At 40.9% G+C, this 27319-nt stretch overlaps 2 protein-coding genes across 4 annotated transcripts; one reads left to right on the plus strand and one right to left on the minus strand.

Annotated features, from left to right (window-relative positions):
- Positions 1-5: 5 nt before the first annotated feature.
- Positions 6-18387, minus strand: C9orf72 (C9orf72-SMCR8 complex subunit). 3 transcript variants are annotated; one of them, XM_051643122.1, is made up of 11 exons: positions 18355-18387; positions 16602-17087; positions 13917-13976; positions 12952-13047; positions 12232-12296; positions 8914-8986; positions 5344-5460; positions 4388-4623; positions 3830-3887; positions 2776-2885; positions 6-2693 (listed from the first exon to the last, which is right to left on the minus strand). In XM_051643122.1, the coding sequence occupies exons 2-11, from the start codon at positions 17061-17063 to the stop codon at positions 2507-2509; spliced, it is 1464 nt and encodes a 487-aa protein (XP_051499082.1). In that variant the 5' UTR covers positions 17064-17087; positions 18355-18387; the 3' UTR covers positions 6-2506. The 3 variants fall into 3 exon arrangements, with proteins under 3 accessions (XP_051499082.1, XP_051499081.1, XP_051499083.1); XM_051643121.1 differs by lacking the exon at positions 18355-18387 and having other exon boundaries at positions 16602-18290; XM_051643123.1 differs by lacking the exons at positions 13917-13976; positions 18355-18387 and having other exon boundaries at positions 16602-18290.
- A 2198-nt stretch (positions 18388-20585) lies between these two features.
- LOC127395948 (PHD finger protein 7-like) lies at positions 20586-25974 on the plus strand. The gene is made up of 9 exons (XM_051643448.1): positions 20586-20818; positions 21145-21236; positions 21326-21427; positions 21708-21832; positions 21916-22078; positions 22158-22264; positions 22481-22591; positions 22731-22849; positions 23006-25974. Exons 1-9 carry the CDS (start codon positions 20788-20790, stop codon positions 23197-23199), a joined length of 1044 nt encoding a protein of 347 aa, XP_051499408.1. The 5' UTR covers positions 20586-20787; the 3' UTR covers positions 23200-25974.
- The last annotated feature ends 1345 nt before the right edge of the window (positions 25975-27319 follow it).

Here is a 27319-nt window from a genome sequence, read left to right on the forward strand (position 1 = left end):
GCAAGTAAAGCAAAAAATTGTGCATTAATTTTATTAGAATACTTTGTTTCCTGAGCAAGATTTACAACATAACATGCAGGTGGTTTTAATAATTTACTTCACTATACATTCTGCACTTATGACAGTGCACTTGTCACAGTTGTGCAACAAAAGCAGCAACTAAAGAATTCCAGCTTTTAGTAATTTCAAAGAGAGACAGCATCTTCAGTAAACAGTTAACTGTTTATAGTGTAATGTTAAGTTTCCAATGCCTATCAAGCTGAAGTGATTAATTTGAGCAGTACATTTAAAGCTCTTTAGACTTCAATTCAACTTCTAAATTAGAAGTTTTAACAGTGATCATTACGTTTTTTTTCATAATCTTACGCATGACAATAAAATGAGCACCATCACGCTCTTCTAATACATCAAGTAATTAAAAACACAGAAGGAAATAATAATGGTAGGAAGACAAACAGAATCCTAGCACAAGTAATTTATGACAGCGTAATTCTGACAAGTTCTGTTGATGAAGTGCTGAGCTCATTGCAAGTGTCTTACGTACACATACAGCAAAAAAAAAGCTCCACAAAATAAAATTTCTTATTCAGGCAGGCAATACTGATGATGTATGTTCATAAAAATGATGTGCAGCTGGGCCACAGTTCCAGGTCTTTAAGAAGTTCTAAATATTTAATTGCAAATCTTTTGTCTTTCAGGACAAGTAAGAGAATTCTGGACATCTAAATAAAGCACAGTATACCTTTTTAAAAATGTATTTATTTAGAATGGTTTGGGTTGGAAGGGACCTTAAAGATAATCTAGTTCCAAACCCCCTGCATGGGCAGGGACACCTCCCACTGGACCAGGTTGCTCCAAGCCTCATCCAGCCTGGCCTTGAACACTTCCAGGGATGGGACAGCCACGGTTTCCCTGGACAACCCATGCCAGTGTCTCATCACCCTCACACTAAAGATTTCTTCCTAATGTCTAACCTCAGTCTCCCCTCTTGCAATTTAAAACCATTACTCCTCTGAGCATTGGACATTTAAGGAAAAGTTGTCAATCTACATTTGTTAACTTTTATGCTTTGCTGCACGAAAGAGATGCTTAAGTGCTATCTTGAAAACAGAAACCTATTCACAAAGCAATGTTACAAATGCTTTAAGAAATAAAGCAACAGTGGCTTCTCAAGTCACAAGAGTAACTCTTTCACAATGAATACTGCATGACACAAATATATTCCCGTGTTTGTCCAAAAAGAAAAGCAATACAACAACAGGCAATACTGACGTATCACTGATTGAAATACAACACACACCAACCGTGTTTCAAGACTTAAAAAAAATGAGTCTGGATTAACATGACACCACATCGCTCTACATGCTGCTCAGAAAGAAAATTTGAGGCATACAAATAGAAAATGTGGTGGTTTTTTTCAAGCAAAGCAAAGCAAAGCTGAAGACATGCTAAGATGAACCAAGAAGATTGGCAAGATTACTGACTAGAATTCACTTAGTAAAATGCTAATCACGTTAGTTCATTGCTGTGCTCATCTCTGAATGAAGGATGACCTAATATATTAATAGCAATGTAAAAAAAAAATATTACTATTTTGTCTTTTAGTTTGGCTATCACCTTGGTGTTCTTTGGTGAGGTCTAATACTTTAATCTGAACCTTATTCTAATTGACAACAGAAAACCATCAGAAATTTACATAAAGGAAGATTAACAACTGCTGCTGAATGACTACAATTTTGTTTTGAAAGAGCTCAATTATGCTGGATCTCAGAACACTTCCATGCAGCATGGCCCAACAATCTGTGACAGAGTATCCTGCTGGCACTTTCATGCACAAAGCTGCTTAAATCATGACCTGCTAGAGTTTGCAGACAAGAATAACATTTTGTAGTATATTAAAAAACCTAAACACCTTTAAATGCTCTAAATGAAGAAACCAGTAGTGTTTAAAAGGGAGATGAAGGAAGATGTATTTCAGATTTGTACAGCATATGTAAGAACAAACACTTTTAAAAACTCTTCAAAACTCTTGGAAGGCCCTTATCCTACCACCTCCATGATTACAAAGGACATATGTATTGGTTTCTGTGGAAATACTAAAAATACTGGCACAGCAGAACAGGGAAAAACTGACACACACCTGAAGGAAGTTGCTGGTGAAGGCAAATTAAAATATTTCCCTTTAACTTACACTAAAACATGTTCAAATTTATCTACTAAGCCCATTTGGCAAATGAACCTCTGGCAACATTTACTGATAAAAAAGCACACAGAAAAGATGGATTAATTGAAATCATGTTTGACTAACTAATTTCACCCTAATAAGGGTCAATTTACAAAACGGTAACAAGACTCCCTCCTGCTTTGGACAGTCTGTAGTGTTACTGTGCTCCTAATGCTCCATACTCAATCAAGTCAATGATTGTCACAAGTGTGGTGTTCCCACTGGCAGACTTCTTCTTGTGCCATGCAGGACTGCAATATTACACATTAGCAGAGGAGAACTTTAAAACGTCATGAGCATATCCCGTTCTTGTACACTAGTGTAGAACGGCCTCCCAAAGATAAAGGAATGCAGACCTGGTTTCATCTTCTCAGCCAAAGCCATTATTATGTTAAGGTCGCCCTCTGCTGTTAAATCAAGATCTATCTTTAAGCTACGAAGAGACTTGAAAGGTTTTTTTCCCTTTTGCCTGCAAGAAAATAAAAAAGGGTGCTGTAAAAAAGAACACAGGAAGTTCCTCAAAGCTTGCTTTCTATTCTCTGTTCACTTACGTGTCATCCTCTATGTATTTTATTAAAGTTAAGGCTTTTCTGTGAAGGACTAGCAGAAACTGTGCAAGGAAAGTACTCCTTAGAGACAAGCCAGGCTTCAGATGAAAGATCTGTTGAAAAATTACACCAGAAAATTGAGTAGACATGGCAATTTTAGAATAATTTTAAGAACATGGAATATAAACAGTGCATACACATGTAATACATCCTTAACTATACCAATGCAGGCATATTAACAGCAGATTTGTAGATATACTCAATGTTCTTTGTTTTCTAGTTGCTCAGATGGACTAAATTAAGCTATTTTACAATTCTGTTTGGATAAAGTATAATTTTTGCTTTTAAAATTATCTGAAGTTAATACCAATCAGATAGTTTTATCAATACTGTAATTGAAGGCACTGTTGCACAACAAAATAACCATATAATGGTTTGTGTTGGAAGGGACAAGACCAGGTTGCTCCAAGACCCATCCAACCCAGCCAGGGATGGGGCAGCCGTAACTTCTCTGGGCAACCTGTGCCAGTGTTTCACCACCCTCATAGTAAATCATTTTTTCCTAATATCTAATCTAGATCTCCCCTCTTTCAGTTTGAAACTGTTGCCCCTAGGACTACTACTACATGCACTTGTAAAAATCCCCTCTTCAGCTTCCCTGTAGCCCCTTCAGGTACTGGAAGGCCACTGTATATTCCCCCCAGAGCCTCCTCTTCTCCAGACTGAACGCCTCCTACTCTCTCAGCCTGTCCCCATAGCAGAGGTGCTCCAGCCCTCCAATCATCTTTGTGGCCTCATGTGGACATGCTCCTTGTGTTGCGTCCCCAGAACTGGGCACCGTACTCCACGTGGGTATGTAAGAAGGAGTTCTAGTACTACATAAATACTACAAATAACACAAGTATTTTACTCTTCAGTTATGCAGAGAAGAATCATAGCATTAATATGAAAAAGAGCAACCAAGCCAAGAGATTACCTATTCATGTCAGATTATCTATTACTAGGCCTCAAAGTACTAATATTTAACTCTTGTTCTTTCTGAAAAAGCAGGAATTACCTGATCCAGGAAGGCTTTTACTAATGTATCTCGATGCAGGATATCTTGAAAGACATTTCTATAGAAAAGTAAGCAAACAAACGTGAAGAAATGGCATGAAGATACACTAACAATCCAACACTTGTGCCCAGCAATAGTATTACTTCTTACAATCTGGCAAAAATTAATAGTGAATTCTAAATTGTATTAAATTTTAATACTGCTATGTTTAAAGATAATACAGAATTTCAAAGCAAAACTTTCAGATGAAAGGAACTAAACCCAGGAAAGTCATTGGGCCCTGTAAAATACGCTTAGCTCTGTTATACGCCTAATTAAAACAGGCAACAAAATTAACATAACATGGTGAGAAGAATCAGTGAAAATTAATTTCAGTAATATTTAATGCAACAAAACTACTGATAGGTAAATTCCTCCAAAATGAATGCAATCACCACAGTTAAAGAAGCTTCTTAAAAGCTAAAAAAACTTGTGTACTTGATCAGACAGTACACTTCATACCACTTTACTCTCTTGTCCCACATCAAGTAACTTTGAAAGACATGAGAGAGTACATACAAATCAGGCGTGAAACTCTCATCTGTGTGGATAATATGATCTTGAGACATTTCTTCATCTGAATTAGCTCTCCAAAATGCTGTCAGTTCAGATCTCATGTATCGTCGTTGGTTATAGATGTGTTCATGGCAAGGGGGCATTTGCTTCACTGTATTGACATCCACATCTATATGTGTAGTAGGATATGGGGCATACATTACTTGACGGAAGGGCAACACAAAGCTTCCTGTTGCATCCTGTTTTAGTGAAAAAAATTATTATTCTAGTTACCTTTTTTTTAAAAAGACAAAGCTATCCTGGAACAAAACAGTATTACAGAGTCATGCCTAAATTTTAAATCTCTTTTGTTTAGACATGTTTTGTTTGAGAGAACTAGTGGTTGTAGCCCAGTAAAAAGTCCTTCATACTCGATGATTCCTTTCATATAACACCAAAAACAGGTACTGAAGTAACCAGTGTATTACAGTATTGCATCATACAATTCATGAGCCTGTTAACATTACAGTATTCAATTTATCTGGTAAGCTTATACTTCTCACTAGAGCTAGAAGCATTATTTTTCTATTCTTCTTCACCCATTGCTACAGCCCTTTTAAAATACTCAGAAACTGTAGGACTGATGAACTGTTCTTTTTTGAGTTTGGTACAACACAAAAACTTAATGTCTTTGGGATTCTTGCACCAAGTAGGCAAAAGACTATTAGCATTGTATCTCAAAAGTATAGGAAAACAAATCTGGACAATACTCTACAAATAGATTTGTCAGAGAAAAGACTGGCTTGGAATTTTAACATGCAAGTATTTACAACGAAAGCTATAGCACCAGAAAAGAATTAAAGGAAGATAACATATTTATTTGAACATGAATGTGTGAAACATCATATGCACATGCATACACATATATTGAATAATGTTATTAAACTACAGAAGAATACAAGTTTCCTAAGTGTACTTACTTTGAGTAAGCCTTGAACAAAAAGTCCTGACTCATATTTGAAAGAAGACTCACTTCTACAGAGTCTGGAACACTTCCGCTCTGATGGTGTAAGAAACAGACACAATGTTCTCACGATCTGCATGAAAAAAAAACAAGTTTTTAAAAACATGAAAACGTAAGGAATGAGCTGATCTTTAAATACAATTTCTGACTGAAATGTGTTAGGTATTTCAAATTATAAACAAAAAAGTTCCTAATGCTTATTAGAAAGGCCAATACTTTACCAAGGCCATAGAACAGTGACTTGCTTAATTAAACTTTAAGACATATTACTCCAACTTGTCAAATTAAGGGACAAAAACCCCAACACTTTTGGGCAAAGTTTGTTTTTCAGCCAACTGTATAAACAAATCAATTTGCCTTCTGCTACTTCCTCCTAATGCATAAACATGAGTTACTGTGATTACTTTCCTAGCCTGTTAAGCCTCTTATGTTATTCATTTCAAATTTAAACACCAGCTATTGTCTCCAATCAAGCACAGTCAATCTCCTAAATAAGTATCCATGCTTATTTCCTCAGTAATTTCCTCAAACTCTCCATTAAAAGCAACAGAGGTACTTCATTATCCATTTTCAAACTCCTATGCTGCAACAGCTACAAGTAATCATCTCCAAATATGTACTCCACTCTGCTGATCTTTCCATCTTAACTGGTTGTGTCCTGTGTCTGGAAGATGTTTGAGAAGGCTCTATCCTTGCACAATGTTTTTATGCAGTAACTAAAACAATGAGAGCCTAGCTTCTGAATAATGCTTTCCACCACTTCAGCAAGATGCAATATTTATCTATCTATCTATCTATCTATCTATCTATCTATCTATCTATCTATCTATCTATCTATCTATCTATCTATCTATCTATCTATCTATCTATCTATCAAGGAAAGCTAAAGAATGCTGCAAAGAAAGCAATTATTTCAGAATAGGAGCACTGTGACACAAAGAGCACACTGCTGGTAAGTACCTGTGTAGAATTTATGAAATTTACCCTGGATGTCTCTTTAAGACCCACATTCCTCTAGACTAGTTTTTTCTTTTAGTGTCTAGCTTATCAATACATTATTTTACATACTCAAAGCCACTTACACCTTAAAGCCTTTAAATTAAATCTTTAATGGACTATAAGCATTCAGCTTTTTATTATCACTTAAGCCTTTTAGATTTCCTCTATTATGCTAAGTTAATCACGTGCAAATCTCACATCCCTGAAACAATACGTATTAAATGCAGTTAGCTGATTTCCACTAAGAACTGAGGATTTTCTTTTCTCTGGTTCTCCTGTTGCTCGTGATTATTTTTTGAGTATCAAGATTTACTGTTAATTTGATCAGAGGGGCTTTAGCATCACTGCCAATACACACAAAGCAATGCATCCTCACCCCTCAATTTTTATAAAGCATCACAAACTGTGTATTTTGAAACATGGACTTACTAAAGTTCTCTTGGTTTTTTTTAAATGATGACTATTATATTTCATTGCAGCAAGAAGCCCTACATACTATAAGACACATAAAAGATGTATAGTCTACAATTAATACCTAATATTTTCAGCAGGCCCACTGTTCTTTATTTGTATTTCACATTGAAGCAATAGACACAGATACATTCGCACATACATATATCAAAAAGGGCATCAACTTCAAGAATTAAAATGAGGTTTTCCTCAGAGGAAGGTTTCAGTCTTACCAAATAAACCAGAGCTTAATAATTAGTACATCACAATTAAAAACATAATTAGACAGAAAAGCCAACTATACAAAAACATTCCCTGTCAGAAAATTAAGTTATCAGAACATAATGGTTCTCCACATGTACCCCTGTAGGACTTCTGTCACAGACCTCTGGACATAGCTCAGAGGCCCCAGTGTAAATTGAAAACTTACAATGATACACAACTACTCAGAATCTCACTGTCACAGCAGTACTGGTGCACTCATTAAGTGCAGTGGCACCTAATACCTCAGGGCTCTAGGATTGCCCACTTTTACAAAATCCTCCTTTTCATTCCCAGTTGGAGGGATATTCTGAATCAAAGAGGATTATTAAGGGACTCAGCCAGGAATGTAGAGACGCAATTAGTGAAATAAATTTTCTCATGACGAAAACACTGCTTTCTTCATGGTTTGTCTCTAAACATCCTAACTGGAAATGAACTTCATTGTTTTTATTAGAAGGAATGGGGTAACACTCTAATTAAATACAAGTCAAAGGGAAAATTATATCTGAACAAAATGCTGATAGAGTAGAAAGAAATATGCTTTAAGAAATATTTCAGTGGACAGTAAACACAAGTATACCTTCTCTAGGAATTGCTTTTAATTTATTTTAAATTAGCATTTCAGTATAATCAAAAAGCTGTATACAAAAAAGCACTTGGAAAATTCTGAGAAACTAAAACATCCTCACTTGTTTTTTCCATCATATAGTGGGTATGGTTAAAATAAGCATCAAGAGACTCTTCATTTGCACGAAAATATTAGAGGAAAAGTAGTGCAGACGATAGTTTGATTAAACTGACTCAAATTAAATATTTCATAATAAGCTTACAAGAGAGTTGAAAATAATAAAAGCATGGGAAAAAAATGTTTACCTCAACAACGTAATTATTTTCTTGTTCCGAAATCACAGCTTCCAACAGTGACCTTCTTTCCTCTCAAAGAGGCTATAATTATGTACATACTCTTCCCCGTTAAGAGGTACAGCTAATGCTGCTTATTGTTTCTAGGGCTGAAAGCTCCTGAACATCATCCCTGGTGATGTAGGGATGTATTGATGTAGCAATGTATTGATGTAGCAAGTATGCCACACTGAGTGTTCTTTTGTTACAAGACTCAGTTTTAGAGGCTTATATCTGTCTTTTCCCTGCTTCTGGTTCTTCTGGAAAGCTGAGCCAAACCTAATTTAAATCTACCAATTAAAACTGTATGCTATGCTTATTTACCAATTAAGTTTTACACAGACTGAAGATGAAGTGAACACAAGCACAGCTACCAAGAAAAACATGCTGTAATTGCTCAAAGGGTTTAAAGTCCTAGTAAGCTTGCCTGTTTCACCATGTGTGTGCCTACCAACTTAAGAGCTCTGAGGTTCCATGAAACACAAGCAGTTAATGATGTAGAAGTACATTTATTCTCCAACGTAAGAGAAATCATGTAGATACTAATTTCTTAAGACTACACAGACAATACACATTGATGAAGCTGAACTGGACAAGCCAGTTCAGACCTCTGCAATTCGGACATTTTAGCTAATAAACCTAATTTTAAAAGCTCAGAATTATTTACTGCTTGTTTATATACAGTGTCAATTAAATACATTGTTTTTTTCATAGTTGCCAGAATACAACTGATAAGGCAATTTTCAGGCAGAATTATCAACTGCTAGATCAATTAGCTGAATTTAGATAAGCAAACAACGGTATTCCTTCCTTCTTCAATCTCAAGTATGTTTATAGATAAGTGTTGCTCCAAATAATACACTAACACTCCTAATTTCAGCATTTAAGTTTAGTGTTTTAGAAAGTACATTACCTTATTAACTTTTTCTGCGCTGCTTCCTACAACTACAGAACAACCACAGGTCTGCAGGTGTGAACTAATTGCACTGCAAACAAAACCAGACACAGGTTTATACATTTAATCAGACTTTTCAAATAAAGCAATTATCATCTTCCCAAGAAGAATAAGAAGAATGAAGTGCTCATAGTATAAATACAGGCCCATATCAAAAGGACTTCTCACATTAAGGAGAGATAACTGACACCCTGAAGTCTGCTACCTGCCAAACAAATATCCATCTGGTATGAGAATAGTTCATCATTGGAGGCTCAATGGCTCTAGTTGTTATAATAATTCATTTCAGGATATTAACTTTATTATTTCCCAAATTCTCTATGGAACTAAATACTACATTATTGTGAATAATTAGTTAATCTAACACATGAATTTCTGTAGTACTGAAAGCATGTGACACGGTATAAAAAGATGGCACTAAGCACTGCATAAATGAATGCAGTTACACTGCAGGTGTCATGGAAGATAACTGAACATCAATTAAAATTTATGAAATATGCTTTCCTGCAATAAGAGACCAAGTTGCTCTGAAGTGCAACTACTTCCACTTACACATTAAAAACAAAGGAAAAAAGAAATACACAACATAATAATAAGCATTCTCTATGCTATACTATTCATAATTCTTTGTGCAGTAAAAGTAACCCAGGGTTTTTTTGTATTTCAGAAAAATATAAGACTTTAACTTACAGCCTCATAAAATTAAACCTAAGTATCAAAGAACAATTGTATTTGGTAGGAATTTCATTATCAAGCAAATTACTGTGACAACAGTCTATAGAGTTGATAAGTCTTTCTTTTAAAAGACAAAAATTTCAAAAAGTGAAATACATATCATGCTCCCCTCTCTTATAAAGAAAATTAATCTAATTCATGTTTACATGCACATACAGAAAGATGTGCATCCCCACTAAGAGAAAGTCACGTAGAAACTCCAGGAGGCCAGTGTGGATGAGCAAGCAGCTACTAGAAAAGGTCAAACTGAAGAAGGACGCTTACAGAGGGTGGAAGCTAGGGCACGTATTTTGGGACGATTACTGAGAGGTTGTCTGAGCAGTCAGGGATCAGGTTAGGAAAGCAAAATCCCTGCTAGAATTAAATCTCGCCAAGGATGTTAAGAACAAGAAATGCTTCTATAGGTTTGTTGGGGAGAAAAGGACAAACAAGGAGAATGTAAGCCCTCTCCTGTAGGACACAGGCAAGATAGCCACACAGGATACTGAGAAGGCTGAGGTCCTCAATGACTTCTTTGCTTCAGTTTTCTCTGGCAAGTGCTCCAGTCTCAACACTAAGGCCAGAACAGGTGAAAACAGGGAATGGGAGAGTGAATTACCTCCCACTGTAGGAGCTTAAGAAGTAGCAGATTTGCTGGCTCTTTTTACTGCATAGCTGTGTTCCCAGTCTCACCCTGAAAGCTGTTTGCAGGGACAAAGGTTGACACACCTCATTTCTCTTCCTGAGCTGTATTTGTGGGGTCTCCTAAGGGGCACCAACACATAAGGAAGGAAGCTGAGAATCTTTGCAGTGCTGTCTTTCTTGGTCTTATCTTGACATGATCTTGGACTCTCTTAAAGCAAAGGCAGCAATTACTCCTGATAATGTTTTATTAGTAATTGCTGTGATTATCTGTAATTGCCTGTGTTAACAGTGTGTCATGATTGGCAAGGTTCAGCTTAAGGTTCTCTGAAGGTGCATAAGTCTGTGGGACCTGATGGGATTCACCCACAGGTCCTGAGGAAGCTGGTGGATGCAACTGCTAAGCCTCTGTCCATCATATCTGAGAGGTCATGGCAGTCTGGTGAGGTTCCTGCTGACTAGAAAAGAAGGAACATAGCCTCTATTTTTAAAAAAGGAAGACCCAGGGAACTACACGCCAGGCAGTCTCCCCTCTGCACCTAGCAAGATCATGGAGCAGATCCTTCTGGAAAGTCCACTAAGGCACATGGAATATAAAGAGGCAACTGGTGACAGCCAACACGGCTTCACTACGGGCAAATGGTGCATGACCAATTTGGTGGCCTTCTACAAGGGTACAGAGATGGTGGATGGTCACAGAGCAACTGACATCATCTACCTGGATTTGTGCAAGGCGTTTTACACTGTCCCACAAGACATCCTGGTCTCCAAGCTGACAAGGCATGGATTTGACAGATGGACTACTCAGTGGATAAGAAATTGGCTGCATGGCCACACCCAGAGAGTTGTGGTTAATGGCTCAATGTCCAAATGGTGGCAGATGATGAGTGGTGTCCTTCAGGGGTCAGTATTGGGACCAGTGCTGTTTAACATCTTCGTCAGAGACACGGACAGTTGGATTGAGTGTATCCTCAGCAAGTTTGCTGATGATACCAAGCTGTGTGGTGTGGTTGACACCCAAAAGGGAAGGGACCATCCAGAGGGATCTTTGACAGGCTGGAGAGGTGGGCCAATGCCAACCTCATGAAGTTCAACAAGGCCAAGTGCAAGGTCCTGGACATGGGTCGGCACAACCCCAAGCACAAATACAGGCTGGGGAGAGAATGGCTGGAGAGCAGCCCTGAGGAGAAGGACCTGGGTGTGGTAGTAGATGAGAAGCTCGACATGAGCCGCCAGTGTGTGCTGGAGCCCAGAGAGCCAATTGTGTCCTGGGCTGCATCAAAAGACGTGTGGCCAGCAGGGCCAGGGAGGTGATTCTGCCCCTCTGCTCTGGTGAGACCCCACCTGGAATACTGTGTGCAGTTCTGGTGCCCTCAGCACAAGAAAGATACAGACCTGTTGGAAAGGGTCCAGAGAAGGGCCACCAAGATGATCAAAGGCCTGAAGCACCTCTGCTAGGAAGACAGGCTAAGAAAATTGGGGCTGTTCAGCCTAGAAAAGAGAAGGCTCTGGGAAGACATTATAGCAGCTTTCCAGTACTTAAAGGGGGCCTACAGGAAAGCTGGGAAGGGGCTTTTCATCAGAGAAGATAGTGACAGGACGAGGGCTAATGGTTTTAAACTGAGAGAGAGAAGATTTAGGTTAGATATTTGGAAGAAATTCTTCACTTTAAGGGTGGTGAGGAACTGGAATGGGTTGCTCAGGGACGTTGTTCATGCCCCATCCCTGGAGGTTTTTAAGGCCAAGTTGGACGAGGTTTTGTGCAACCTGGTCTAGTGGTAGGGTTCCCTGCTCATGCCATGGGGATTGGGACTGGATGATCTTTAAGGTCCCTTACAACCTTAATGACTCTATGATATATGTATATGTATGCCCACACAAGTTTAAACCATTTTACCACAGCGTAACTCAAATTCGTACTTGAGGAGAAAGCCTTCATGACAACTATCTCCAATGTCATCATCATTTAGCACTGTGTCAGTTATCTGAAATGCAAGTAAATACAGAAGTTAGACAATGATCTGTGAAACCTTCATTTTAATTGATCTGTAGTTTCAATGATAGGTGGGACCTGTTTGGTAGCTATGTAAGCTAAGTTTTAAGACTGTGCAAAAAAACACAACCTGAAGATCTTCTGACTTCAGCCAAAGCATTTTGAAAATGAGAAAGGCACTATATAATTAACTGTTCCTCACCAGTCACAAATATGATTCCTCCCAGTGGGTTTTTTTCTATAACCTTGTGCAGAATACTTGAAGTTAGTGCACATGAGATCACTTTTACTTCTTCCATGGAAACAGTAAACCGTGCTGAAACAGGTATCAACATTAAAACCATTTACATCCCCAATCATTTTGTTTTGTATCAAACAGCCTTTCCACTCCACTCTGAAAATGGTACCACCCTACACAGTCCATTTTGCTAAGTGCTGACCATAAAAACAACAGCTCGTCTGTTATATTTGCCAAGCTAAACCAGTTATGTTAAACCATTCCCTACACCATTTAGGGGAACTTCATAACACAACAAAAATGTGCAAGAATTTGTGACAATGGAGAGGTTTTTTCTGTCAAAGAGAGCATCAAACCAGAGTACCAAAGCCACTTTTTAATTCAGATTGTGAAGAACACAAGGACTTACATCTATTTCTTCTGGAACACTGTGTGATTTCATAGATGAAAGAAGTTCCATTACAGGAATGACTTCTCCTGTCAGCATTGGAATGATGCTCTGGCCCTGCACAAAAAAGAACATTGAATTAAAATTACATTGTGAAGTACTTTATTTCTAACATGAACTTGCAATATTACATACAAAATATCTTTAACTTCATATTGTTTGGAAGTGTGGTATGAGTGGAAATTGGCCTTTCTCAGTAATTGCAACCTGGAAACATACATTTTGCTTCTCAAGCTCATGCCTAAAATGTATTTCCAGGGTCCTATGCTAATTTTAATCAGTCTGATTGATCTTGACAATAACTATTCGGAATGAGATACTTTGATTATACCATTTATGTGCAATTACTGTTAAGCATTTTAGATCCAATTCTGATGTTTTAACATTAACAGAAAACCAAAACCAGGCGTATTAGTTATTAACATAGAAACTTATCTGCTTTATCACAAAAAAAACGGAAGCCATAAATTCATATTTAGTTTCAGAAATCAAATTCTTTACATAAATCTTATCCATCAGGTCTCTAATCACATTCCAACATGACAGACTCTGTATATCTCTGTAACTTGAAAAGGTTAATGGCCTAGTGAAAAACCATCCTTGAAAGGAGGCGAGCATGAATCTATGGAAGCTACTAACTCTACAGAGCTTTGAGTTCAAGTAAATGACTTTCCATTTCTGAAAGGTAATATTCTTCATAGATTTCCACTTTACCCATAAAGCACTGAAACATATTTTCCTTCAACTTGTTCACAGCTTCCATCATTCTATCTTCAGAAACTGCCTCCTGTGTATGGCAGGTCATCAGCCAGTCCAAAGTATCTTCCTGGATTCCAAAAATAAGAAGCAGCACCAACTTCTACAGTCACCCGATGCAATGACATAGTTTTGTGGTGGTGTGCCATATGCATCAAGACGGTCCTTACCTGATCCTCCATTCTCTCCGTGCCTTCCAAGACAATCTTCTGGAAATGTTCTTGCCTCTCCTGAGCAAGAGAAGCAGTTAAATATAAACGCTCTGATATTTGTTTATATATGTATGCACACAAGTCAAATGGTACAGTTTCTTCCCCGTGGAGGCACACTTCCAAGATTCAAATTTCGATGTTTGAGTCTTTTTTCTTTTACAGAGTTGACATGAGTGGGAATTTTAAACAGATCAGTGCTCCCTGCGCTGCCCCCCACCAAACCTCTCATGTGGTTGGGAAGGAGTTGCAGGGAAAAGGGTGTGATGACAATGGCGAAACACTGTTTCTTCATTACAGAGTAAGAAAATGTAAAATTATCAAGATTATGGTCCAGAATTCCACTCTTGTATGGATTTTTATTTTCAAATGGATATGGTACAAACTGATGGCTCCAGATGCAGCAAAGGAAAAATGAGATCTTCTGAATAAGAAAAATTGTTTGGGGAGAGTAGGAAAAACAGGACTTTTTATTTTTCCCACATCTTGAGACACTCGTACATCTTCAAAGCATTGTTTTATAGCCAACTACAGAAGACATGAAACCTCAAAATACACAGACCACCATGTGTAAGAGACTGGACAAAATTCTCAAAACAGACTCATCAGCAATTGAGAGGCAAACTGCATTCATAACGCAACATACAAGGGAATCAAGTTTTCACAAAGAGAATTTGGCATTAATCACTGGAAAAATCAATACACACAAAAAATGGAAGATGTTGTGAGAACTAATCTTTTGCTAGATGCTGACAGGTTATTGTATTTTTATTGGTTACTCATGTGTTTTCTTTGAAGTAATCAACTTCAAGCAGGAAATGAGTTTACGTAACTTTTTTTTTTTTAGCAGAAAATAGGGAACAAGCTACAGGAACTTGCTCTAAAACAGTTACATAACTTGTCTAACCATCTAACAGAAGTATCTGGGAAAAAAAATACTGGAATGTGGCAGATTCCTGCAGGATATATCCATCCGTGTCAGTGAAGATATCTGTGACAATGAAGATCGCTTGCTTTGAAAGAAGTCAGTCTTCATAAAAATAAGGCTGAACAAAAGGTGAAAGCCACTTCCTTTCAGAAATGTAACTGCTCAAAATTATAACACAAACATCTGGAACATGACATTGAAGATGATAAAGGTGGCTTCTAATCTCATTTAGACAACTTCCTTGAAGATGCTTGCCTTTCTTGGCCAGTTTAAACACTTTTCCATTTTTCTCATAGTCCTTGAGTTCAGAAGGTTTCTTCTCTTCTAAAATCTGGCTGGAACTTTTGTCCATCTCTACAAAGAACTCATGAGAGCTGGTTGCCACAAGCATTAGAAATTCCAGAACAGATAGACAGTTCCTTTCAGATACAACTTCAACATTTTTTTGCTCAGTTGTAGCCATAGTTGCTGAACTGTCTCAAATTGCAAACTACAAAATGAATTTTAATTCAGCATTACTGTCCTACAACTCATGGCTAAATATTAATCTATTTCAGAATGTATCACTGTCTCAGCTAACCCCGTTGACCTATCTGCTTCAAAGACACCTGGAAATGAGTGAAGAACTTAATAAATGATTTCTAAGGGAACTAGTAAAAAACTTTGTTGCTCTCAAAGCCACTTGAAGACTATTTCTCCTGTGGAAACACACTGATACGGATCAATGACCAAAAAGTGAGCAGACACAGTTAAGAATGATGGACAATTCTTGTTTGAACACTCACATTAAAAGTCAATACAGAGAAATGGCAGAGAAGCAATGTAGTCAAGAACATGAGATAGCACTCAAATCAAAAGAACTAATATTCAGAAGGCTTTTAGAAGACTCAATGAAGAATGAAATGTTTGTGTTTCTATGGTATTGAAAAGAAACATTATGTCCTATCCTTCCTCTGAAAAAACAGAAGTACCAAGTGACAACGCCATGGACAACACTACCAACCATCATCAGGCAATACAGCAAAAAAACAACGGAGTGTTCATGGAGCAAAAGGGAACACCACCACAAAAATTAACATCAGCAGATTATTTCTTGAATTCTAGTTTAGATTTAAAACACTCAAAATGGAAATTTCAAGTATGTTGACTAGAGGACTCAAACAGAAGAGGAACAAAAGCTTTATCAGACAAACATGTGTCACCATACACATTACAGCTGACATACAGTCTACTGGTCTAAGACAACTAGTAACCCATGAAGATGACAGAGATTTTAATTTTTATTATTAGAATGTTATTTATTTTAAACAAGAACACATAACAATTTTCATTTAATTAGGAAATATCAGTAACATACCCAAAGAGTTGCAATTCTTCAGAAAAAATTGGCACATTTTCCTTTCTGAATTTTCTAACTATAAATATTTGGACTAAAGTAAATACTGTAATACTGTAACAACAATAACATAAATTATATCAGTTAGCTTTTTCTGGAACTCAACAGTGAAAACAATTATTTGAAACACAGTAAATTTATAATTCTACCTTGTTTAACCACAGTTAAAAGTAACTATTTATATCAATTTTAGAGAGATGTAAAACTGTATGGGATACCTGTTTTACCTAGATATTCTAGTACAGGTTCAGTACAGTACAGAATCTTGCTTCTGCTCAAGACAGTTTGGACAATTATTTTTAGTAACAAACAATAAACCTACCTTATGCATCCATATTCTTCCTTTCCTTATAATATGCGTTAGTCTATCCACGCACACTCTGTGAAGTGGCAGGTAGAAGCCAAGTTCACTTTGTGGAAGTATAATTGATAGTCCGTATGTGCTTCTGTCTCCATTCCAGTTTCCATCAAAGATTAAGGACACAATTATTACTCTTTTTTCTGCCAAGACGAAGAACTTCACATCTATTGCACCACTTTCTGCATTCCGAAGTATTTCTCCATTCAAGGTGTGGTTAGCAAGGAAAGTTATTTCTCCATCACTGAGAAGTACCTGTTCTGTCCTTGGGGCCCAGATATGCCGCACTCGGGGGCCGAGAATATTGTCCCAGTAAGCAAAAGTGGCAGCTAATAAAGGTGACTCGCCATTCAAAGAGATCTCTGTTTTAGCAACTGCAGGAGATGGTGGTGGACAAAGAGCTGACATGCCTGTTTCCTCTCTCATGTATAACCAAATTGCTTACATTACCTAAAAAACCAAAGGTTTCATAGAAGGAAAAACAAAATTATAGCAGCACTCACTATGATCTCAACTTCTTTTGCTTCCAATTAAGACTTCAAGAGACCTGAGGTTTCATTGCAGACTTCATTCAAGAAGGAAATGTATATGCATACCTTCCACAGAGCAAACAGCTTTCAAAAGGTTAGTCATCCAGACCTCAAATAGCCTTTACTCACTATGCAAGTATCACTCAATTTGCCTAACAAAACTGACAATACAATAAATATATCCATTACATCATGGTGACACACAGTGTTGTCATACATGATAAATACTCAGGACTTTATAGAACATACCGATGGAAAATCCTGCACATTGCATAGACAAAAATCGTTAAATATTTTCCCTTGGCATTTCCAAAAACTCCACAGCTTCCCCATTTTGATAAGGCTGCAGAAAATAACAGGAAGCTTCATCTTTTCTACAAGTTATACTAAAGTTACAGGAACACATTAAATTAAAAAGTTTTATCCACAAATTCAACCCAGAGTGGAAAACTACAAGAAGCTAAAATGCCATTTTTGAAACCAAACCTCACATGACCAGAACTCAGCTGTCCTTTCCCCTCTGCCTGCAGCACTCCACAGGACAGAGGAAAGGAACCCCCGCAGTACCAAAGGAGGAGCAGTAATACCCATCTCACTGGCACAGTTCTAACTCACCAGACCTACGGCACCGTTTCATATGTATTAAGTTTTGTTTTTTTCTTTTCTCTCCGAGTGTCCCTAACAGGATTGTCCAGGCGCACCTCCTCCATGGGCTTCTCGGGCCCGACCCAACCACACTAGGCCATCCCCTGCCGGTGACCGGCCTGGCTGGCGGAGGGGAAGGGCCGTCTGAGGCACCTGATGGGACTGCACTGTTTTTGGGGAAGATGAAAGCGTCGGTCACCACTGCCTCCTCACGCTCATGGGCTAACGAGACTTTCCCTCACCACAGCCTTTCCAGAGAAGCCGGCTGCTGCCAGCTAAGGCAGCTGCAGCACTCGGCGACCGCCCCGGGAACGAACCACCGCGCTCGCAGCCTGGATGAGGCCCGTTCCGCACCCTCCAGGTCTGGTCTGAACTTTGGAAAGCACCCACTTCCCGGGGAGGCGGCTGGAAGCCGCGCCTCCAGGAGGCGCAGCTCCTTCCCTCCGCCAGCAGCAGAGGAGGACGGCAGCCCCGGAGAGCAGCGAGCACCACGGCCCCACGGCCCCCCCGGCCCCACCGCCCCAGCCCGCCGCCCGCCTCACCTGCGCGCCGCCCGCCGCGCATGCGCCCGCCCCCCTCCCGCTGCCCGCACGGCGGCCTCCGCGCCGCTGCCGCGCAGGCGCGGAACCGCCCCTGGCGGGCGGGGCAGGGAGGCGGGCGCGGCTGGCGCCGCCCACGGAGCTTGCGGGGCGGGCGGGCGAGCTGCGGGGGCGGCGGGGCGGGGCGGGGCCGCGCTGCGCGGCCTGCTGGCACTAGTAGCCTGGAGGGGGCGTTACCCTGCGGGCAGCGGCGGGAAAATGGCGGCCGGCAGCGCTGGTTGCGCTGAGACGGCCGAGAGCTGTGGCGGCGGCCTGCGCCGCGGCGGCGAAGAGCAGGGCCCCGTGTTCCCTGGGAAGGACAGGGCACCTGAGCCGGGTCGCTCTGTGGGGGTGAACAACCCTAAACCAGCCCCGGGGCCTGTACGAAAGGCAAGAGCAGCTTGTGAAGGAAGCAAGGAGAAGCCCCAGCTGCAGGTAGCTGAGGAAGCTGCGTTGCGCCAGGTGCATGATTTTTTGTGGAGAGCCTTTTAAATTTAAAATAGGAAGGTAGGAATTAAGTAACTAGGTTAGTATCCAAACATATACGTGTTTGTGAGTATTTATACATATATATATTTGTATGCAAAACAATGAAGATGTTGGAGCTTCATTGAGTTTTACAGATAGAGTAAGTGCCTTTATATCCTGTTACTTGCAGTCCAGTCTGGATGAAAATTACCATAGTCATTTAAATCACTCCCTCACCTCTCCTGGGCTCTGAGGGAGTCGTGCCTTAAGCAGCTCGAACACGCCCATAAGGCAGGCTTAACAGGGCACAGCCGGCCTGAGGTGTGACTTTGAGTCATACCCTCCCAGTTTAACTGCAAAAAACAGCCTTCTGAATATGCTCTTAGTGCTGGGCAGTTTGATAGCTTCGCATCGAAATCGTTTTCAGCCAGCTAAAATTTTCCTTTTAGATAACTTTTATTAATGAAAATTATTAATGATTATTTTTAAAACAAACACTGAACATAAAGTGTTTCATGTCTGTGTATTGAGATGCAGTTTCTGCTTCTGAGAAGCAGAGCTTCATTAAAAGTAAATTGCCATAAATTTACTAACGATAATACAAGAGCTTGAAGGAGCAGCAGAATTAAACTAGTAAGAGTCACCGGTATTTAATTTGCTCAATTCAAAGATTAGGCATCAAACGCAGTGGAATTTCACTACTTACCTCTTGTCTAAATGTAAATCTATGCAGTATATAAAAAACCCCTATTTTTTTTTGCATTTAGTTTATGTTTGAACAGTGAAGTTAAATGAGTCTGAACTGTTTCTCATGTAGTTGTAGACACTAAGCTCTACGGTAAGAAAAGTGCATTGATATTAGGTAAATAATGTTGTAGAAGTGGGTTTTAGGGATGGGTAGGTAATGCTTTATGTTTATTTTGTCACTAATTTGTCTTGTAGCCTTGCATAAGACTCTTGGTATTGCTGCATCATTTTTTCCATTAGAAACTGGTTTGAGAAGTCTGTGTTTAAAAGCAAATCATGCTATGTGCAAAGAAATATTAGTGTTAATTACACATCTTTCCCTTTCCCTTTCTTTTTCTTTTTTTCCTTGAAGTAATAGAGGAGTCTCAGTAATTACTGCAGTGGTGTTATGGTATTACTGGCAGAGTGAAATTTCTGCCTGCTGTATCAATATTGATAATTGTCTTTATTTTTTTTTCCATTAGTTTTTCATACGTTCTTCAGGCAGAGGAAAAAGGAACAATTCCATTGCATATGATTTGAAGAAACAAAGTATTTCTGCAGGTGCCTTTTGTGGACCCATCAGAGAAGTGGTGACAGGCTGCAGTGTAAGCAGATGTTTTTTTCCCCTGACAGATAATACATTTGGCTATGAAGCCTAATGCTGCACATCTGCAAAGAAATTAATTAGAGAGTGTGGAACATGGAGAAGATGAAAATAAGCTTAGGCTCTGGCTCTAGCAAAAACATATTTCAGTTTTATTTATTAATGTTTTTATTGTGGCATCCTGAGTCATCATTGTGATGGATGTCATGCTTTAAAATAAGGGAGTACATAGGCAAAAAGGGAAAGGGATTAAACAAAATATAGTGGAATTCAGCTGCTCAGCCTGGTAGAGAATAGCCATGGAAACACAAGGCATTAGCTAGCTGTCCTGCTGCACTGAAACTATGCATTCGCTTGGGCCAGCGCAAGTTTGTGCCAGTGCAAACAATCGATCTTGCAGGAAACTAATTTCACAGCAGTAAAATTAATGTTTTCCAGCCAGCTCAGATTGCTGCAAAATTAATACAGAAGATAAAGAGAGGAAGTGAGAAAAGTTGATTGAGGTTACAAGAAGCAGAAGCGCTTAGTGGTGTTGCAGAAATCAGTGCTGAATTACACTTTATGTTCATACAAGCAACTCTACCGACTCATCGTTGATGTGCACCATGTCGGCGAGCGGGGAACAAGGTGAGAGCCAAGTGTGACTCCCGCAGGCCGGCTGAGGGGCTGTCAGGGCACTCAGCGTGGGTCCAAGAGTGCTGGAGTGGGAGGCCAGAGCTCCCCACCCACTCCGGGGCAGGGCCCTCCTTTCCTCAGAAGTGGGGCCTGGGCTGGGCAGGGGGCACCTGCTGGAACTCTCTGCCTGCAGTGCCCTTTCCTCTCCAAGGCCTTCAGCCCTGCCCCTCAGCCAGCTGGGCAGGGACAGAGCAGGCCCTAGAGACAATCCCACAGGGATGCTTCCCTCAGCCCTGCAGAGCTGCTCATTCCTGGTGCCGTTTGCTCTCTCCCTCCAGCCTGCATGTTGTGTCGTCGGGAAGATGCTGACCCAGATATTTGTGGGTCCACAGTGGAGAGAAATGGGATCTGTGCCCATGAATTTTGCCTGGTGAGTTATGCTCAGGCTCCCTCCAGCTTTCTGACAGGCATTCCCTGCCACGGTGTCCTCATCAGCCCCTCGTCTTGCCTCTTCTGCAGCGTTTTGCCAAGAAGCTCTGTGAGCAGAGAGCTGATACTGGAGGACTCATGATATTTGTTGTCTCGGATGTCAGATGCATGATTGAGCAGGCAGCACAGAAGGTGAGGACTTGAAGAGAACAGGGGGATTTGTGCCAGGAGAGGTTTGCAGGAGCTTAGCCCAGACCCCAGGAAAGAAACCCCAGCCCTTCCAACCAGCTCTGGGACAAAAGGCTTACTCCCTGCAGCTCCACAGAGGCTCCAGCACAGGTGCCTCCTCTGCTGGGCAAATCTGCAGGGTGTGACCCTGCAGTGGCCACATCCTGTGCCCTGCCTGGAGGTGTGGGGCTAGCTACTGAGGCCATGAGGCTGCCGCTGATGGGGGCTGCTGTGCTCTTTCCAGCACTGCTTCGTCTGTGGTGAGAGTGGGGCCAGCATCACCTGCTGGGAGATGGACTGCGACCGCAGCTTCCATCTGCCCTGTGCTGTGGAGGGTGAATGCGTCACCCAGTTCGTTGCTCCGTACAGGTACCTGCACTTCCCTGCTCCCCATGACCCAAGACGGACCCAGCACTTCTCACCTCACCCATCCCTTTTCTCTTCTTCCCCAGGGCCTTCTGCTGGGAGCACCGCCCACAACAGGCAGTGGAAGAAACTCCAGAGGACAATACCATCTGCCTCATCTGCTTGGATCCTGTGGAGGACAGAAAGTCCTACAGCACCCTGGTGTGCCCAGCGTGCAAGCACGCCTGGTTCCATAGGGGCTGCATCCAGGTAGGAGCCATTCCCTGTGGCATGGCAGGTGCTGAGCAGCACCAGGGCCTCACTCAGGCTCTTTCTTTTTCTCCTGCAGGGACAGGCTATGAGCAATGGATTTACATGTTTCCAGTGTCTGATCTGCAGAGACAAGGATGTCTTTCGTCCAGAAATGTGCACCATGGGGATCCGAATCCCCTTCAGGTTGGTGTCCTTTTGGCCAGCTTACAAGTCAGGAGAGTGCAGGCACTGAGCTGTACATAGGGCTGTCCCAGCAGTCCTGGCCCTCTGCTGTCCCCTGAATCTGGGCTTCAGCTTTATGGAGGACTTGAAAACAGAGCAGCAGGGGAAGAGTGGGATGTCCTGCATCTGCCTTATGTCAGCGCAGTAGGCGCTCATCAATTTTTCTTTCTCCATCAGTCTGCCATCATGGGACAGCCAGGCATTTGCAGAACTAAATGCGAGGCACAGCCGCTGCGATGCCTGGGAGTGCTTTTGCCTAGGAGGCAGAGAGCAGGTGGAGGAAGAGGGGTAAGTTGCCAAAGCTGCACCTTGGGGCTCTGCACGTGATCTCTGTCTCACCAAGGCCTCAATGCTGAAGGACTGAAAACAAGAGGTCTGCTGGACAATCCTGTGCTTTGTCACTTTGTCAACCCATTTGCTTCCTCAGGCCCTGGCAGCTGCTCCTGTGCAGCTCCTGCGCTGCTGAGGGCACCCACAGATTCTGCTCCAGCTTGACAAACCGCACAACTAGCTGGGAGTGTGACAGCTGTGCTGGCCTGGGCACTGGTAAGAGGCAAAGCCCCCAGATTCCCCTAGGCTGGGCAGTAGGTGCCCAAGGTGGGCTTTGCAAAGTCTTTGCAAAGAGGGCTGGGGTCCTGTTCTGGCCTATCCTGCCCCGGGCCTGGGGGACTGTGCCCTTGACATTCCTGCTTCCCCTCACAGCCTCCAGCACCATCTTGGAGCTCAGTGGCCCCAGCACCTCAAGCCAGGAAGAACCAGGGGCCTCCCACAGCTCCCCAGCGCTAGAGAGCAGTGGCCGCTCCAGGTCCCCTGGGCCCATGCGGATACGAGACCATTCCCGCTCACAACGTTCGGCCCAAAATCCCTACAGCCGACCCAGACAACGCAGGACCTGACGTGTGCTATCCCAGAGTGCTGGCCCTGATCCCCCTCCACCACACAACAAAGTTGACCCTTAACCCCCACACTGTTTTTGTGACATAAAGGTCACTATAGATGTGTTTCTGCAGTAGCCCAAGGGCATTGCTCCTTCTCCATTTCCTGTTCCCCAATGCTGTACCTACTGAAGGTTCCTTCTCACAGTATAAACCAAGAAACCCTTTTTCATGAAGGTTGAAAGTCCTGGTAAAGGCTAAGGAGGATCATGACAGTGCCTGTTACTGAGGGCGTGAGTCCCCTGCTATGCCCCTGAGAGCAAAAAAAGTCCTGTGTGCTCTATGGGAGGGTAACAAGGGGTTTGTCATCCAAAGGATTTCTTTCCTGTTGGAAATCTGCAAGTGCCTTTCCAGTGCAGGAAGGAGGAAAGAGTTGGTGGCAGATGGGCTGCTGATAGTGTTTTTAACATGCAGTCCTTCAGTTAAAACACTTGGTGATAATGGTGCATTCTGTGCCTGAAACGGCACCAGATGAAGGATGTTCACAAGTTTATGGAGCTAATAATGTTGAGCTAAGTCTTCCAAGCTGTTTAGTTGGCTTCATTGTCTCACTGCCAGATCTTTTTAATCTCCACATCACAATTCTTTTGCCATTATTAAGGCATTTAGCGGGGTTGAGGAATCTGATTTTTTTTTTTTTTGTTCTGACAAAAAGATTGTGTTACCCAAAATTTGTGTTGTTACAGCAGCATGCTTCTCTCTCTTCTGCTTTTCCATCCATGTGTGACAGAAGACACCTCAGCTGGATTTTATACTGAGCATTCTTAGGAACTCTTGGGTGTGAAAACTTCTTTGTTCCTCCTCTTGAGCTGATCAAAATTACAAGAGCTGTTTTCCTACAGCTCCAAGACCAAAGAACATATTCCACCCCACTTAGCCAGACAAAAAGTTCATGTGCAAGTCTTCCCAGAGCCTCCAGACACATAGCACCTGCCTCCAAGGAGAGACCCTGGGAGTCATTCACAAGCAGGAAATGGCTGTAGTTCTTCACTGAGGGACAGGATATGCAGCTAGACAGCAATGCAGTGAGGAACTTGTACCTTTGTCATTCTCTGCTGGCTCGGTTGTTCTTGTAGTTGAGACTTGATTATCCAGCAACCCTGTTCTCCTGTTGCCTTGCTGCCATCAGTGTCTGTAGCTCCAACAAATACTGCACTTGAACTTCCCAGAGCTCTGTGTGACTCAGGAACCAGTCTGACAGACAATTGGACTGGGCAATGCAGCAAAAGGATTTTTTTTTAGGATCACAGGGTTTGCCGAGTCTCATATTTTTTTCATATGGAAAAGTACTTAAAATCTGGATACAACTCAGCGCTTTGTCATTAGCTGGAAGGAGCCACGTGTAAGTGTGTCTTTCAGTATGCCTAGATGGGAGCGGGGTATGTAACCAGATGAAGTGGCTGCTGGCTACATCGGTTTGGGACTGTTGAAGGTGACTAGGTTTTTTCAAGCAACCACACAGTTGTCATGACAAATGTATTTAGCAAGCCCTCTGAGCTATATCTGAAGAATTCTGATCAGTATATCATGTCAGTTTAGAAATAAAAATAGAATTTTGATATACTTAAAATGGCCACAGATACTTATTAATCTCTTACAGTTAAGCCAAACACTGGCATTTTATGCAAGCAAACCTTGAGCATCCGTGAGGTCTGCAGGAGTAAGTCTGTGTTGAAAATGTTCTTATTTTGACATGTCTTTTGACTTTCTCTGCATTTGCTTTTATTTCCACTGGGATCAGTGGCAAAAGCTTCCTTTAGATTTCCAGGAGAGGAGAACCAAGCCTTGAGGCAATGCAGGATGTTATTTACTGTAGCTGTCAATGACAGCTTTGTCTTACAGCAACAGTGTGGGTACAAGTCAACACTGTCTCATAACGTGTGTAATTATTTTCAATGAAGAAATTATTTAGTAGCTTTATTCACCTCCTTCATTTGATTCTGCTCTGAAGTGTTGCACACAAAGCTTAGTAACAGACTCACATCTGTGGTGTTCTGTATTGACTTCAATATTTATCTTCTCTGTCCTTATCTTTCAGGTTTGATTATCTTGTTAAACATGTTAAAATATTGGAGAGTCTTTCTGAGCGATACTGAAAAAAATGTGTTACGATTCATCAAGTATTTGTTTTAGTGGTTGATCGGCTAAATGTGTGGTGGTTTATGACAGTTTGATGTCTTACAGAAGCTTCTGTCTACATAACCTAGTGTTGCATTTTTATTAGATGTTTTATTTCTAATTATTTTCATGTCTTACTGTTACCAGTATGTCAGAGAAAACGTAGTGTGTTTGGATACTGGGTTGTTAAGAACTGGTGTTGTTTGCACTGTTGTCCTACTTGATAATTTTGCTCAGACACACTCTCACATTCGTTCCCAAAGTCACATTCACTCAGTCTCGGCTTTCTTCTCACTGTGGAGTTTGCAGTTGGCCCTGGAGAGCTGGGGAGAAACTTGCTTTTCTGGTGTTTGCAGTTACTGATCTTGGGTGTCAGCAGTCAAGTCCACAGGCATCCCTGGCCTTTTTTAGGTGCATTTCCAAGGAACTTCCCTCATTTCCAGGGACTTTTTCTATTTTGGAAACCTGCTTTTCTCCATCTAAATATTATAAATGAAGAAACACGTGACCCGCATGTCACATGAGGGTTTTGCCTCGTGTTATGGTGAGTATCTTCGTATTCATTAGAGGATTTGGTCTATGTCATTACTGGTTATTCCAGGTGTTGCTACATTTTAAAACAAGCCCATACAGGTTGTAGATTGCCAGTAGCAGACCTATGGTTGAGAATTCAGAAGCTTGGTTTTGGACATTCACCCCCTCACCCCTACAGTTATCTCCTGCCAATTGATGTTAACAATCTAAGGTATTTCTTGTTGCACCACGTTTGCTTGCATCAACATTTAAAAGGTCTAAAGTTACAAACTATTTTATGTTCTGCTTTCAATTTTTCATTTCTTGTCATAGAAGAATCTTGTCCTTACTTTCTTACCATTTTTCTTGTAACATGCTATTAATTTTCTACTTGGGGTTAAAATCCTATCTGACCTTTTAAAGCTACTCTGCCATGTAGTTTGGTGCAATGAAGATAGCCTGGTGTGGCCTTATGTCTAATTGCCTCATTGCAAAAGGCAATTGTACTTAGATGATGCTGAAAATAATCAGCCATTTCACACAAACTCCTGAATTTCTAAGGACTGGTTATAGGAGTCAGGTATAACGAATGCTTATATTTAGGAAATATAAGAAAATACTCAGAAGAGCATATAGTATTCTGTTTCCTCTTCACAAGCAAAGATAAACACAACTCAGAAACAGGGTCTCTCCTCATTCTTACTACTTTGGTAGAATGGCGGAACTTCCAAGAGGGATTTTTACCTGAGTAAGTGATGTGGATTAATAGCTGAAAATAGTAATGCAGCCAGGGAACAATAACATTGGTGGCTTAGAAATATGGATCTAAGAGCAGTCTTCTTCATTACTCTTTGTGACAAAAATTGATAAATTCTGCAACACTTCACAGGAAGTTGTCCAACATGCCTCCAGAATTTTCAAGGAAAGTGTAAGATATGTACACCCTCAGTGATGAGGCTAATAATTGTTTGATTTACAAAATGCAGGGCAAAGTAGCTGGAATCCTGGGCAAAAATGAGTAATAGAAAGATGAGATATTACAGCACGAGAAAATAAAGTTCAAGTGCTGATGAATAAACTCATTCCAGAGGAGTACTGAGTGAATTTTTATTGTCATAGTAACACCTAAAAGTACAAAAAGAAGCATTTAATTTGATGAGGAAAAGGCAACACATTTTTTACCCACCACTAGTTCATTTTTTTCAGGATTTATTAATGGCAGAGGAAGTGAACTGATGTTGGAAGCAAGGCCACTGTTTCCATTTGTTATTCAAAATCAGTCAGCTTGTAAGATTAGAAATTTTGCTTTCAAAAGAAAGAAATTAGAAACCTTGGAAGTTATTTACTTTTTCAGGCAGATGTAAGTAATCCATCAGTCATCATGGCTAATGAAGCGAGACAGGAGCGTTGCCCTGTGTTTCTTGCCCTGTTTTAGTACTGCACTTTACAG

The sequence above is a fragment of the Apus apus genome, chromosome Z, assembly GCF_020740795.1.
Source record: "Apus apus isolate bApuApu2 chromosome Z, bApuApu2.pri.cur, whole genome shotgun sequence".
Classification (NCBI taxonomy): domain Eukaryota; kingdom Metazoa; phylum Chordata; class Aves; order Apodiformes; family Apodidae; genus Apus; species Apus apus.

Excerpts from the sequence above, each read along its gene's own strand:
- LOC127395948 (XM_051643448.1), top strand. The coding sequence starts at position 20,788 with ATGTGCACCATGTCGGCGAGCGGGGAACAAG. Across the intron at positions 21,428-21,707 it reads TTGAGCAGGCAGCACAGAAG|CACTGCTTCGTCTGTGGTGA; the intron begins GTGAGGACTTGA and ends TGCTCTTTCCAG. Across the intron at positions 22,850-23,005 it reads CTGTGCTGGCCTGGGCACTG|CCTCCAGCACCATCTTGGAG; the intron begins GTAAGAGGCAAA and ends TTCCCCTCACAG.
- C9orf72 (XM_051643122.1), bottom strand. The coding sequence starts at position 17,063 with ATGAGAGAGGAAACAGGCATGTCAGCTCTTTGTCCACCACCATCTCCT. Across the intron at positions 13,977-16,601 it reads GAAGAATATGGATGCATAAG|GAGAGGCAAGAACATTTCCA; the intron begins GTAGGTTTATTG and ends TCTCTTGCTCAG. Across the intron at positions 4,624-5,343 it reads TTGTTCAAGGCTTACTCAAA|GATGCAACAGGAAGCTTTGT; the intron begins GTAAGTACACTT and ends TCACTAAAACAG.